Raw genomic sequence first — 12,583 nt, forward strand, 5'->3', positions numbered from 1 at the left:
AATTTGGTATATACTGAATTTGATACATGATAAAAACTGTAGTAAACAACTGTATATATTGCTTCATGTAGCATGTGCACGTGTACGTGCAAGCACACACAATTTTAGTTAAACGTGTTTACCTTTTTTTGATATCTGTTCATAGTAACATTGATTTTCAATGATTATCTATTATAAATGTTCATAGTAACATTGACTGGAGGGCAACCTGGATTTTGGAATATTATGAAATCCAGTCTGAAAAACAATTGAAAGAAGGTAATGTAAGGAAAGATATGTTTAACAAGATCAAACACCACATTTTCAATGATTATCTATTATAAATGTTATCCAGACCATCACTCGACCACTGAGCAACATCCCACTCACCCACAGTTATTATCAATACATGGGACTGTTTCACTATAACGTAATGCTAAGAATATCCACCGAGTTATCATCAATACATGAAACTGTTTCACTATTACGTAATGCTAAGAATATCCACAAAGTTATCATCAATACATGGGACTGTTTCACTATTACATAATTAATGCAAAGAATATCCACAGAGTTATCATCGATACATGGGACTGTTTCACTATTACATAATGCTAAGAATATCCACTGAGTTATCATCAATACATGGGACTGTTTCACTATTACGTAATGCTAAGAATACTACCCATGGGCTTTCCCTGTCAAAAATGATGCAATTTCACCAATATTGTTGGATTTTCTGTTTGTCTTTATGTTTGTTTGAAAAGCATTCATTAAAAAACAAAATAACTATGACTAGTTGCATTTTACTTGATAAATAAAAATCTTTTTTTTTTTTTGAAACACCGACAAACACCCCTCTCCCTCCCCAATAGTTCACCAAAGTAAATGCCTATGGTCTATTTTTTTATCATTTTGTTGTCTACTTGATGTACCGTGTGTACCTATGGAACCTACAAAAGAAGCATTCAAGGCTTTGCCAGATTTCCAAGCGGAAGGAAATTTTACAAGTTTGGGGTTAAATATGAGATATAAAAATTTGTTGGGACCAGCTGCTGTCAAAATTTTCAAAAACGAACTGTAAACATTTACCTTGATGAACTACTTTTCCCATGTTTTGTAGCACATCCTCAGATACACTGATGGATGGATGGATGGATGGATAGATGGATGGATGGATGGATGGATGGAAAGGAGGAAGGAAATGTTTTTTATTTAATGATGCATTCAACATTTTATTTACGGTTATATGACGTCAGACATATGGTTAAGGACCACACATACTGAGAGGAAACCTGCTGTTGCCATTTCATTGGCTACTCTTTTCGATTAGCAGCAAGGGATCTTTTATATGCACCATACCACAGACAGGACAGTACATACCACATCCTGTTACTCCAGTTGCGGGGATCGATCCTAGATCAACCGCTCATCAAGCGAACGCTTTACCACTGGGCTACATCCCTCCCCTGGTGGATAGTGGATGGGAGGGTGGGTGGATGGATGGATGGATGGATGGATGGATGGATGGATGGACAGACGTACGTTTAATGACACCCCAACACAAAAACACACGTTGACTATTAAGAGTTTTAAAAAAGTACATGAATATGATTATTTACATCCAAAATAGAAATCATAAAATGAAAAACTAGAGAATAAAATGATGTCTTGTATTGATTAGAAAACAAAAATACAATGTTCACCACATCATGAAACACTAATAAATGTAATTGTTTTTTAAAGGACATACCCTAATTTTTAAACACACTCATATTTTTTTAACTATTATAGCCATTTTTGTAACTGAAATCATATTTTACTTAGATTTTATGGTTTAGGTGATCAATTTCCGTACATTCGAAGTGTTTTTGGTCATCCTTGTGTTTTCAATATCACAAAATGCATTTCTCTTATTTTTAAAAACGCACGCGTGTCTGAGAAGTAACAGTTATGAAGCGAGTTTTAGTCTATTTTTAGAGGGTATTTCACCATTTCAAAGTCAAAGAAATCATGTTTCACTCAATTGTAACTTTATCCAAATGTGTTACAGGTTTATAGATTAACTAAACTAGTGTTAATTTTTACGGGATGAAACTAGGGTCTGTCCCTTTAATCGAAAGTAACCGCAGTGTGCAAATTGGAAAATGATGCATCAAATTTAAGAATACGAATATTGTCAACTCGATTAATCACCCCACCTAAATCGTGAACCAGTCAAAATAGTTTGCAAACATATAGTGGCAAACGTCTGGTGAAACATAGGTCTGGATCAGTGGGGGCCATGGGGGCAATACCCCCCCACCCATCAAACCCTTTTTCTTTCTTTGTTTTACTGTATTATTTTTTTATAAAATCATACATATTGTGGGTTGGCCCTTCCCACCCGCAACCCCACCCCAATAAAAAATTCTTGCTACACCAGTTGGCCTGGATTCGATTGATAGGAGACACTGGACAGCCCATTACATGTTTTCTTGTGGATGTACACATTTATAACAATCACAGAACATAATGCATCATTATACATATGATGTTAAATAATATAATACTGTCGGAAATAGAATAAAAACTGTTTTGTAAATAATTATTTAATGATAGTCTACCTAATTTAGCATTTACTTGTTTAGGCACTCATTGATGTACAAGGTGGTGTTTACTCTTGAAATTAAAAGAAAAATGTCAGTAAACAGGTGATTTGTGTACTTTATTGGAACAAACTATAATACATTTTGGTCAACATGTGTCAATTTCATTGCTGTTAAAATATGTGAGGGACTGTTTCTGATGATGGTTTGTCCCTATCCCTCTCCAAAACAAAATATTTGTAGTCATTTATAAGTAACTTCTGAGCACAACTGTCAAGAACCATTCTGAGTGATCCATTATACCGGTATTAAAGGTGCAATCTCAATGTTGCCCAATGACAGCTATTGCAATTCATTATTATTTTTGTTAATAAAATTTTGATTTAACATTTAAAGAAGACACCTTTAACAATAAATGATTATAGGAAATAATTTTATCTACTGGTAGAAAATACATTTTTATTGGATTATATAATAGCACCTTTAAATTGTTGCAAGATTGTGTACATTTCTAATGTACTATATTGAATTTATATTCAATAAATATGCTTGTCATAATTAATCATTTATGCTGCAATTCAAAATAGTCAGTTAACTTGCAGTTTTAAATTAAAAGTTTGTTTAAGGGTAAATGCAATTGACACATATCGATCAAAATGTGTTATAGTCTGTTCCAATAAAGGTCACAAATCACCTGTTTACCGACATCTTTAGGTTAATTTCAAGAGTAAACACTACCTTTTACATCAGTGAGAGCCCAAACAAGTAAATGCTAAATTAGGTAAAGTATCATTGAATGGGTATTTACAAAATATTTACTTGTCAGTTTAATATGAAAGAAATAATCGACGAAAATCATTTTTATTCTATTTCCGACAGTACTTTAGCAGATAATACACACCAGGTTTATACATATGATGTTAAATACTGGCAGATAATGCACACCAGGTTTATACATATGATGTTAAATACTGGCAGATAATGCACACCAGGTTTATACATATGTTAAATACTGGCAAATAATGCACACCAGGTGAATACATAAGATGTTAAATACTGGCAGATATTGCACACCAGGTGAATACATCTTGCCATCATTGAGGAATTTTACTGATGGCAGTGATTCTTTTGGAGATAACCATATGGAGTTTTTAGATTTGCAGGTGTTATTGTCTATCTGATCCCGCAAGTGTCATTTTTGACCAAAGGCGTTAGCCTGAGGTAAAAAATGAAACATTTGTGGGCATCAAATAGACAACAAAACCCGCAAATCTAAAATATCAATATGGTTATGTCTATTGTAAACTGAATAATTTTTCTATGGAACTAACTGTACCCGGTATATTTTAGTGCTGCAATGATAAACCGGTATACCGTGATAATTGATCAGCTCGATACGAACTGCGGTACAGTTTTGCGTATCGCGATTTTTATACGCTATTTTTTTTCCTTGTATCTTATTTGACTTGAAATAGGCAAACAAACAAACTACATCATTTTATTAATTGGTGATGACAGGAAATGTAACAATCACGTCAAGCGTAGTTGGAATACGAAGTGATAGCTCGGTTATACTTGTTATACTTGTTTCTAACTTCTAAACAAAACGTGTTAAAAGTCCAATGAAAATAACCAGTTAACGATAATTACAAATAAATGTTTTGTTACTTACACATTATCATTCATTGTTCATTTACAATGGAAAACGGAAGTAAACCAACAAATGAGAATCGCAGTTCGCTGAACTCGGAATACTTCGGCCGATCATTCAAAATACCTCGGCTAATAACCTCGGCTCTGGTTCGATCTATCTGCTGAAACATTGCAACTCAATACGTACATTTCCGTGTCAAGCGAGCAGCAACGGAAAAGCCAGATAGTAAGGATTTCCGAATGTGACAATTTATAAATAGTTTGACACATTCACACTGGTGTTCTAGTAGACTAGTATTGTGTTAAAAAATAAAAATATGGCGTAAAACATTTAGCCTGACAGCTAAAACTAACAAAGATCATTAAAAAGTTATGCCTTCTGTTTTCATTAAAAAAAAACCCCACCCATAAATATTAAATTTAAATAATATCAACCATATTGCAATAGTTTCTTATATCGCAATATATCGCAATACGGTTTTGACCGTATCGTTGCACCCCTAGTATATTTGGTATTTCTTGAAAAAAATACCTGGCTACAGTCTTAACTGTAAACCCTTGAATCGCCAACTTCGCTGTCACTTTCTAATGACATCATTAGCTTTCCAGGTGTTATTTTCATTTGATCCCAGAAAAAGAATGTAATTAACCAATCACATACAGAACACACTCGCCATCAGTTTACAATATCCTGAATCACAAAAGTAACATAACTACCTGCACATAACTAACTGAGCAAATGTTGAGATAAAGACTAAAATGGGTTTTTTTTCAAGACAGGTCCTTCTCATGCACTGAATTCTTGGTGGCAGTGGGAAGACTGTTTTATTTGAGGTGGAGTAGCTTTTATATTTTTTATTTATTCTTTTGTGTCACATTGATATCTTATAAATTTTAAGGCAAATTTATATACTTTCCAGTTAAACATTTCCAGGGAACATTTTGTCAGCATCACGTCGTGATTCGCTACACAAATTTCAGAGATCGCTAAACAATTTTAAAACATTAAACAGTAGTTGCTAATCGATTTTTAATTGACTAGAAATATCGCTGATCAAGATTTTGAAAACAAAATGTTCCCTGCTTACCTGTACAAATGAGATAACACCATCATTTCAATTTGTCCTTCCCATTCCTGCAAACCAATAGTTGTTATACTTGAATTATTTCAACTTATTAATATACAATGTACATGTATTTTTTATATATATATATATATATATATATATATATATATATATATATATATATATATATATATATACTTAACTCCAAAAGAAACGCGAATACGTGGATTGGAGGTTTTGAGTGCACTCATTGAAATACGTCCCAAAGTTCTTAAAATAATCGTTTCTATGAAAAACTTAAACAATTCGTAAAGATGAGATTTCATGTTATTGACATGTTAAAAATCGAGGTCGCATTGTCATTTGAAATGTCAAGGCCATGGCGCTTCTTCAATGGCGTTACATGCCACTCAAACATGTCCACTAATAGCGGGTGTGTCCGCCATTGCTGGCCATGACCGCCGCACACCTCCTACCCATGGAGAGGAAGAGGTTCCTGATGAAGGCCCTGGGCACGTTGTTGTAGGTGTCCACGACGGCCTGGCGGAGCTGCTGCTGTGTCACCACGGGAGCAGGGCGTTGGTTCATCATGCGCTGAACCTCGTCCCACAAGTGCTCGATGGGGTTCAGATCCGGGCTTAAAGCTGGCCAGTCCATTGTGATGATGTTGTGCTGTGCCAGGAATGCCTGGGTGGCCCGTGCCGTGTGTGGCCTGGCGTTGTCGTGCTGGTAAACCATCTGACGGTGACCCGCGAAAAAAGGCACCACCACAGGCGTGAGCACTTCGTCGATGTAGCGCTGTGCTGTGACGCCCCTGCCGCGTCCTCGGCCGTTGTTGTCGAAGATGACAGGTTGTACACGACGTCCCCAGGATATGGCACCCCACAGCATGACGGAAGGCCCTCCCCAACGGTCCCTCTCCATAACACACGCATCTGTGAAGCGCTCACCTCGACGCCTCCACACCCTCATACGACCGTCGGCCCTATCTAAGCAGTAGCGGCTTTCGTCGGAGAAGACGATGTTCTGCCACTGTCGGTTCCGCCACTGTCGATGCAGAACAGCCCAGTTGTGTCGTGCAAGGCGGTGTCGCTGTGTGAGACGTTGTCCAATGTACGGTCGACGACAGTTCAGATGGATGGCGATCAGACGACGTCGTACCGTGGTGTAGGAAACGGGGCGGTTGTGGGTTCCCACTGTCTGCCGGGCTGTTGTGGTGGCTGGTACGAACCGATCACGAATGTGAGTTCGGATGATGTAACGGTCCTGGCGCTGTGACGTCACTCTGGGACGGCCGCTACGTGGACGGTCGACGACGTTGTTGTTCTGTAGAAATCGGTCTATGAGACGGTAGATTGTCGAGACATGGACACCGAAAGCACGTGCAACCTGCCTGGCATCCATTCCGGCTCCAAATTCCCCAAAGCTCTATGTCTGGAATCAGCGTTAAGTCGTGGCATCGTTGTATCGCTACTCGTAAAATGAGTTGAACATTGCTGTCTGGCGTTTCTTTTATACCCAGGCCTGGTAGTGTTTCACGTGCAATTCGCATCTTTCATGATCCACCCGTTTTGCATTCCAGATCGATTTTGGTCGTCAATTTCAGCACGTGCGTGACGTCACACTGTACTCGTTTTTTTCATGTGTTATGTGGAATTGGATACGCTGACAAGATGGCTATTGGTCAACTTAATCGATTTGTACATAGTTTATTCAAATGTGGTTTTTTTAATATTTTAAAATTTTCGCGTTTCTTTTGGAGTTAAGTATATATATATATATATATATATATATATATATATATATTTTAAAGGTGTCCTAAATGGAGTATTAAAAATATTCTTTTGTTTTTTTATTATGTCTGATAATTTTTATTTTGTTTTATTTCAATAATGATCATATTTTTGCATTGGTATTATTACAAATCTCTGTGGGGTTTTTTTGTTTGTTTTTTTTCTTTGTTGGTTTTTTCTTTGTTGGTTTTTTATTATTTTGAGTGATGGTGGTGGTAGGGGGTGTATCCTGGAAATAAAGAACATTTTTAAAATTAATTTAAACAAATACCTGATTATGCAACCAATCTCCCCCCCCCCCCCCCCCCACACACACACACACACACACACGTTTCATTAGTCTTTTGTGTCACATTCAAGCTTGTATACAAATGTAAAATATGAACCAATAATTTTCCACAATGGGGATGCAGACAAGGAGACCCTATCTCACCCTATTTTTTTATGTGTGCCGAAATTTTAAGTATTTTGGTAAGAAACAACAAAGATATTAAAGGTATTAACACTGATGGTACAGAATATTTAATATCACAATATGCCGACGATACTACTTTTATTCTTGATGGATCTTCTGAGTCCCTGAACAGTACAATGACAGTACTTGATTATTATACTAAAATTTCTGGCCTGAAAATAAACTACACTAAGTCTAAAGCCATTTGGATATGAAGCAAGAAGCATTCAAAAGATGTCTACCACCATGCACGTTGGAAGTTAGAATGGGATGTGAACGAATTTAATCTGCTTGGCATTAACTTTACAACAAATTTAAAATTATAGAATCAAATTTCGACTCTAAAATTAAACAACTGCAGACTGATAAAGATTTGGTCCTTTAGAAAAGTTACTACCTTAGGAAGAGTTACCATTCTCAAAACTTTAATAATGCCCAAAATTACTTATTTACTAGTATCATTACCAAACCCACCGAAATGTACTATAGAACAAATAAATAAAATGTTTTTCTAATTTATTTGGCAAAATTAAACCAGACAAAATTAAGCGAGCTGTATTAATACAAGACTACAAACATGGTGGTATAAAAATGCCAAATATACAGCATGTTATGACCTTTTTAAAATCATTGTGGATAAAAAGACTTTTTCTAAACAATCATATGTAAGACAATGATTAAAGGCACCCCAACCTTGACATTGCCAGTGATCTGGGGACAATAAATCATTTAACAAACAAACAAAATTTCCACAAAGTTAAAACAATAATTTAAAAACTGACATCTCTCAATGTTTTAATATATTTGTTCTGCATGTTACTGTTACAGTGTAAACATGTTGAACTTAGTAACAAGTTCAATTTAGAACAATGTTATAATATATAAAAATGATGACTCAAAATTATTCCACAATGATGATCAGAATAGTATCGCAATGTTTTAAGTGCAGACAAGGTCAGACTAAAAAGTTAATTTCTTACATAAGATGGGCAAATAGGTGATTGGAAAATAATAGGTGTGATTGGCAGTCCCCTAGTGAAAGGGTGTGTGCCTCCACCCCATCACATAAAGAACATTTACCTCTTTTTTGTTTCTTTTTGGTCCTACTCATATAAATAAGGAGCGGGATTTAGCTCAGTTGGTCGAGTGCTCTCTTGAGGTGCTTGCACTGCAGGATCTAACCACCTCAGTGGATCCATTCAGCTGGTTAGGTTTTTTCTCATTCCAACCAGTGCACCACAACTAGTCAAAGGCCGTGGTATGCACTTTCCTGTCTGTGGGAAAGTGCATATAAAAGATCCCTTGCTGCATTAGAAAAAATGTAGCAGGTTTCCTCTGTTGACTACGATCAGAATTACCAAATGTGTGACATCCAATAGCCAATGATTATTAATTAATCAATGTCAGGCCTTCAGATTTCACGGTAACGATCGTTTCCGGTACCGTGTCAGTAAAATCATGGAACAGAAATTTCGTTTCCCATGATTATTATATCAAGTACGACTATTAAACGAAAATAATATAAACAGTTTCCGATGGGTTCCCATGATCACAAGGCATAGAAACGAAAATATGTTTTCCATAAGTTTGAAATCCTATGGCCTGCAATGTGCTCTAGTGGTGTCAATAAACAAAACAAAGTTTTAACTATAAAAAGATAAAAACATGGCTTGCTACTCATTCCCCCACTAGAGACCATACCACACTCCACTATAGACCATGCTATACTGACTAGAGACTGTGCCCTCCACCCTGCTCCACCAGAGACCATGCCACACTGACTAGAGACTGTGCCCTCCACCCTGCTCCACCAGAGACCATGCCATACCGACTAGAGACTGTGCCCTCCACCCCACTCCACTAGAGACCATGCCATACTGACTAGAGATCATGCCATACTGACTAGAGACTGTGCCCTCCACCCTACTCCACAGGGGCTGTGCGCAGGAAATTTTGCACTAGGGGGGGGGGGGGGTCGAGGTGTCTGGCGAAGACTGTGCCCTCCACCCTACTCCACCAGAAACCATGCCATACTGACTAGAGACTGTGCCCTCCACCCTGCTCCACCAGAGACCATGCCATACTGACTAGAGACTGTGCCCTCCACCCCACTCCACTAGAGACCATGCCATACTGACTAGAGATCATGCCATACTGACTAGAGACTGTGCCCTCCACCCTACTCAGGGGCGTGCGCAGGAAATTTTGCAAGGGGGGGGGGGTCGAGGTGTCTGGCGAAGACTGTGTCCTCCACCCTACTCCACTAGAGACCATGCCATACTCACTAGAGACTGTGCCCTCCACCCTACTCCACTAGAGACCATGCCATACTCACTAGAGACTGTGCTCCCCCTCCCTACTCCACTAGAGACCATGCCATACTCACTAGAGACTGTGCCCTCCACCCTACTCCACTAGAGACCATGCCATACTCACTAGAGACTGTGCTCCCCCTCCCTACTCCACTAGAGACCATGCCATACTCACTAGAGACTGTGCCCTCTACCTACTCCACTAGAGACCATGCCATACTCACTAGAGACTGTGCTCCCCCTCCCTACTCCACTAGAGACCATGCCATACTCACTAGAGACTGTGCCCTCCACCCTACTCCACTAGAGACCATGCCATACTCACTAGAGACTGTGCTCCCCCACCCTCTCCACTAGAGACCATGCCATACTCACTAGAGACTGTGCCCTCCACCCTACTCCACTAGAGACCATGCCATACTCACTAGAGACTGTGCTCCCCCTCCCTACTCCACTAGAGACCATGCCATACTCACTAGAGACTGTGCCCTCCACCCTACTCCACTAGAGACCATGCCATACTCACTAGAGACTGTGCTCCCCCTCCCTACTCCACTAGAGACCATGCCATACTCACTAGAGACTGTGCTCCCCCTCCCCTCCACTAAGACTGTTCCCCACTCCACTAGAGACCATGCCACTCCACTAGAGACTGTGTCCCCTCCACTAGAGACTGTGCCCCACTAGTCCAGATACCACTATGGGCTGGATTTTTTGGGGGGAGGTCATGGCCCCTTGGCACACCCGTTTTTGTCAGGGCCTGCATCAATATAATCTCAATGCATGCAAAGGAAGAAAATGTTTTATTTAACGACGCACACGTTTTATTTACGGTTATATGGTGTCAGACATATGGTTAAGGACCACACAGATATTGAGAGAGGAAACCCGCATTTGCCACTTCATGGGCTACTATTTTTGATTAGCAGCAAGTTATCTTTTATTTGCACCATCCCACAGACAGGGTAGTACATACCACAACCTTTGATATACCAGTCGTGGTGCACTAGCTGGAATGGGAAATAACTCAATGGGCCCACTGATGAGAATCAATCCCAGATAGACTGCGAATCAAGCGAGCGCTTTACCACTGGGCTACGTCCCGCCCCCCCTCAATGCATGCAAGTAAGTGAAAAATGAGAATGGACTTGAAGGTGCTTACAGGTGGGCCAAACTAGTCTTTGATAAAAACATTAATTAGTAAAAAGTAAGCGAGATATGAGAATGGACTTGAAGGTACTTACAGGTGGGCCAAACTAGTCTTTGATAAAAACATTAATTAGTAAAAAGTAAGCGAGTACTTACAGGTGGGCCAAACTAGTCTTTGATAAAAACATTAATTAGTAAAAAGTAAGCGAGACATGAGAATGGACTTGAAGGTACTTACAGGTGGGCCAAACTAGTCTTTGATAAAAACATTAATTAGTAAAAAGTAAGCGAGACATGAGAATGGACTTGAAGGTACTTACAGGTGGGCCAAACTAGTCTTTGATAAAAACATTAATTAGTAAAAAGTAAGCGAGACATGAGAAAGTAAGTGAGACATGAGAATGGACTTGAAGGTGCTTACAGGTGGGCCAAACTAGTCTTTGATAAAAACATTAATTAGTAAAAAGTAAGTGAGACATGAGAATGGACTTGAAGGTGCTTACAGGTGGGCCAAACTAGTCTTTGATAAAAACATTAATTAGTAAAAAGTAAGCGAGACATGAGAATGGACCTGAAGGTGCTTACAGGTGGGCCAAACTAGTCTTTGATAAAAACATTAATTAGTAAAAAGTATGTGAGACATGAGAATGGACTTGAAGGTGCTTACAGGTGGGCCAAACTAGTCTTTGATAAAAACATTAATTAGTAAAAAGTAAGTGAGACATGAGAATGGACTTGAAGGTGCTTACAGGTGGGCCAAACTAGTCTTTGATAAAAACATTAATTAGTAAAAAGTAAGCGAGACATGAGAATGGACTTGAAGGTACTTACAGGTGGGCCAAACTAGTCTTTGATAAAAACATTAATTCGTAAAAAGTAAGCGAGACATGAGAATGGACCTGAAGGTACTTACAGGTGGGCCAAACTAGTCTTTGATAAAAACATTAATTTGTAAAAAGTAAGTGAGAAATAAGAATGGACTTGAAGGTACTTACAGGTGGGCCAAACTCATCTTTGTGTCTCCACAGGTACTCAGCACACATTTGTCGAACATGAAGATGATAAATCTGAGTCAGAAACAACTGCAAAAACAAAAATAAACAAATAAAGGATTGTTCCTGAAATGATCAGACATGGATAAAAGATATTTCTCGCTCAGTCTCTGTCCATTTGTCAAGACTGTGTCTGTCTCTGTGTTTGTGTGTGTTGTGTCTCTCCCTTCCTACCACTCCCTCTCCCCCCCCCCTCTTTTTTAAGGATTACAAACAAAAAAAAGTTTTACAGTTGAACAGGAAGGCCCACAAACCCTACTTCTATCTAAGAAAACAGTGTTTTGTTTAAGAACACCACTAGAGCACACTGATTTGTTAATCATCGGCTATTGGATGTCATTTTTCCATTAGTAGCAAGGGATCTTTTATATGCATCATACCACAGACTTTGATATACCAGACATGGTGCACTGCCTGGAACAAGAAATAGCCCAATGGACCCACCAACGGGGATCGATCCCGAACAGACCGCACATCAAGTGAGCACTTTACTACTGGGCTACGTCCCGCACCCTCTGATGCCTATGAATGCATGG

At 38.8% G+C, this 12,583-nt stretch overlaps 2 protein-coding genes across 2 annotated transcripts in view; both read right to left on the bottom strand.

Moving 5' to 3' along the window:
* The window catches only part of LOC121375536, a 138,586-nt gene extending 138,443 nt beyond the window's left edge, over nt 1-143 (bottom strand). The window contains exon 1 of the mRNA XM_041503039.1: nt 123-143. Within this exon, the coding sequence (XP_041358973.1) occupies nt 123-143 (21 nt within the window). The remainder of the gene's footprint in view (nt 1-122) is intronic.
* A 21-nt stretch (nt 144-164) lies between these two features.
* LOC121374631 (OTU domain-containing protein 4-like) overlaps nt 165-12,583 on the bottom strand; it is a 39,433-nt gene continuing 27,014 nt past the window's right edge. The window contains exons 2-4 of the mRNA XM_041501738.1: nt 11,991-12,077; nt 5,309-5,355; nt 165-237 (exon numbers count right to left, since the gene is read on the bottom strand). Coding sequence (XP_041357672.1) covers nt 165-237; nt 5,309-5,355; nt 11,991-12,077 — 207 coding nt within the window. The remainder of the gene's footprint in view (nt 238-5,308; nt 5,356-11,990; nt 12,078-12,583) is intronic.

The sequence above is a fragment of the Gigantopelta aegis genome, chromosome 6, assembly GCF_016097555.1.
Source record: "Gigantopelta aegis isolate Gae_Host chromosome 6, Gae_host_genome, whole genome shotgun sequence".
Lineage (NCBI taxonomy): Eukaryota > Metazoa > Mollusca > Gastropoda > Neomphalida > Peltospiridae > Gigantopelta > Gigantopelta aegis.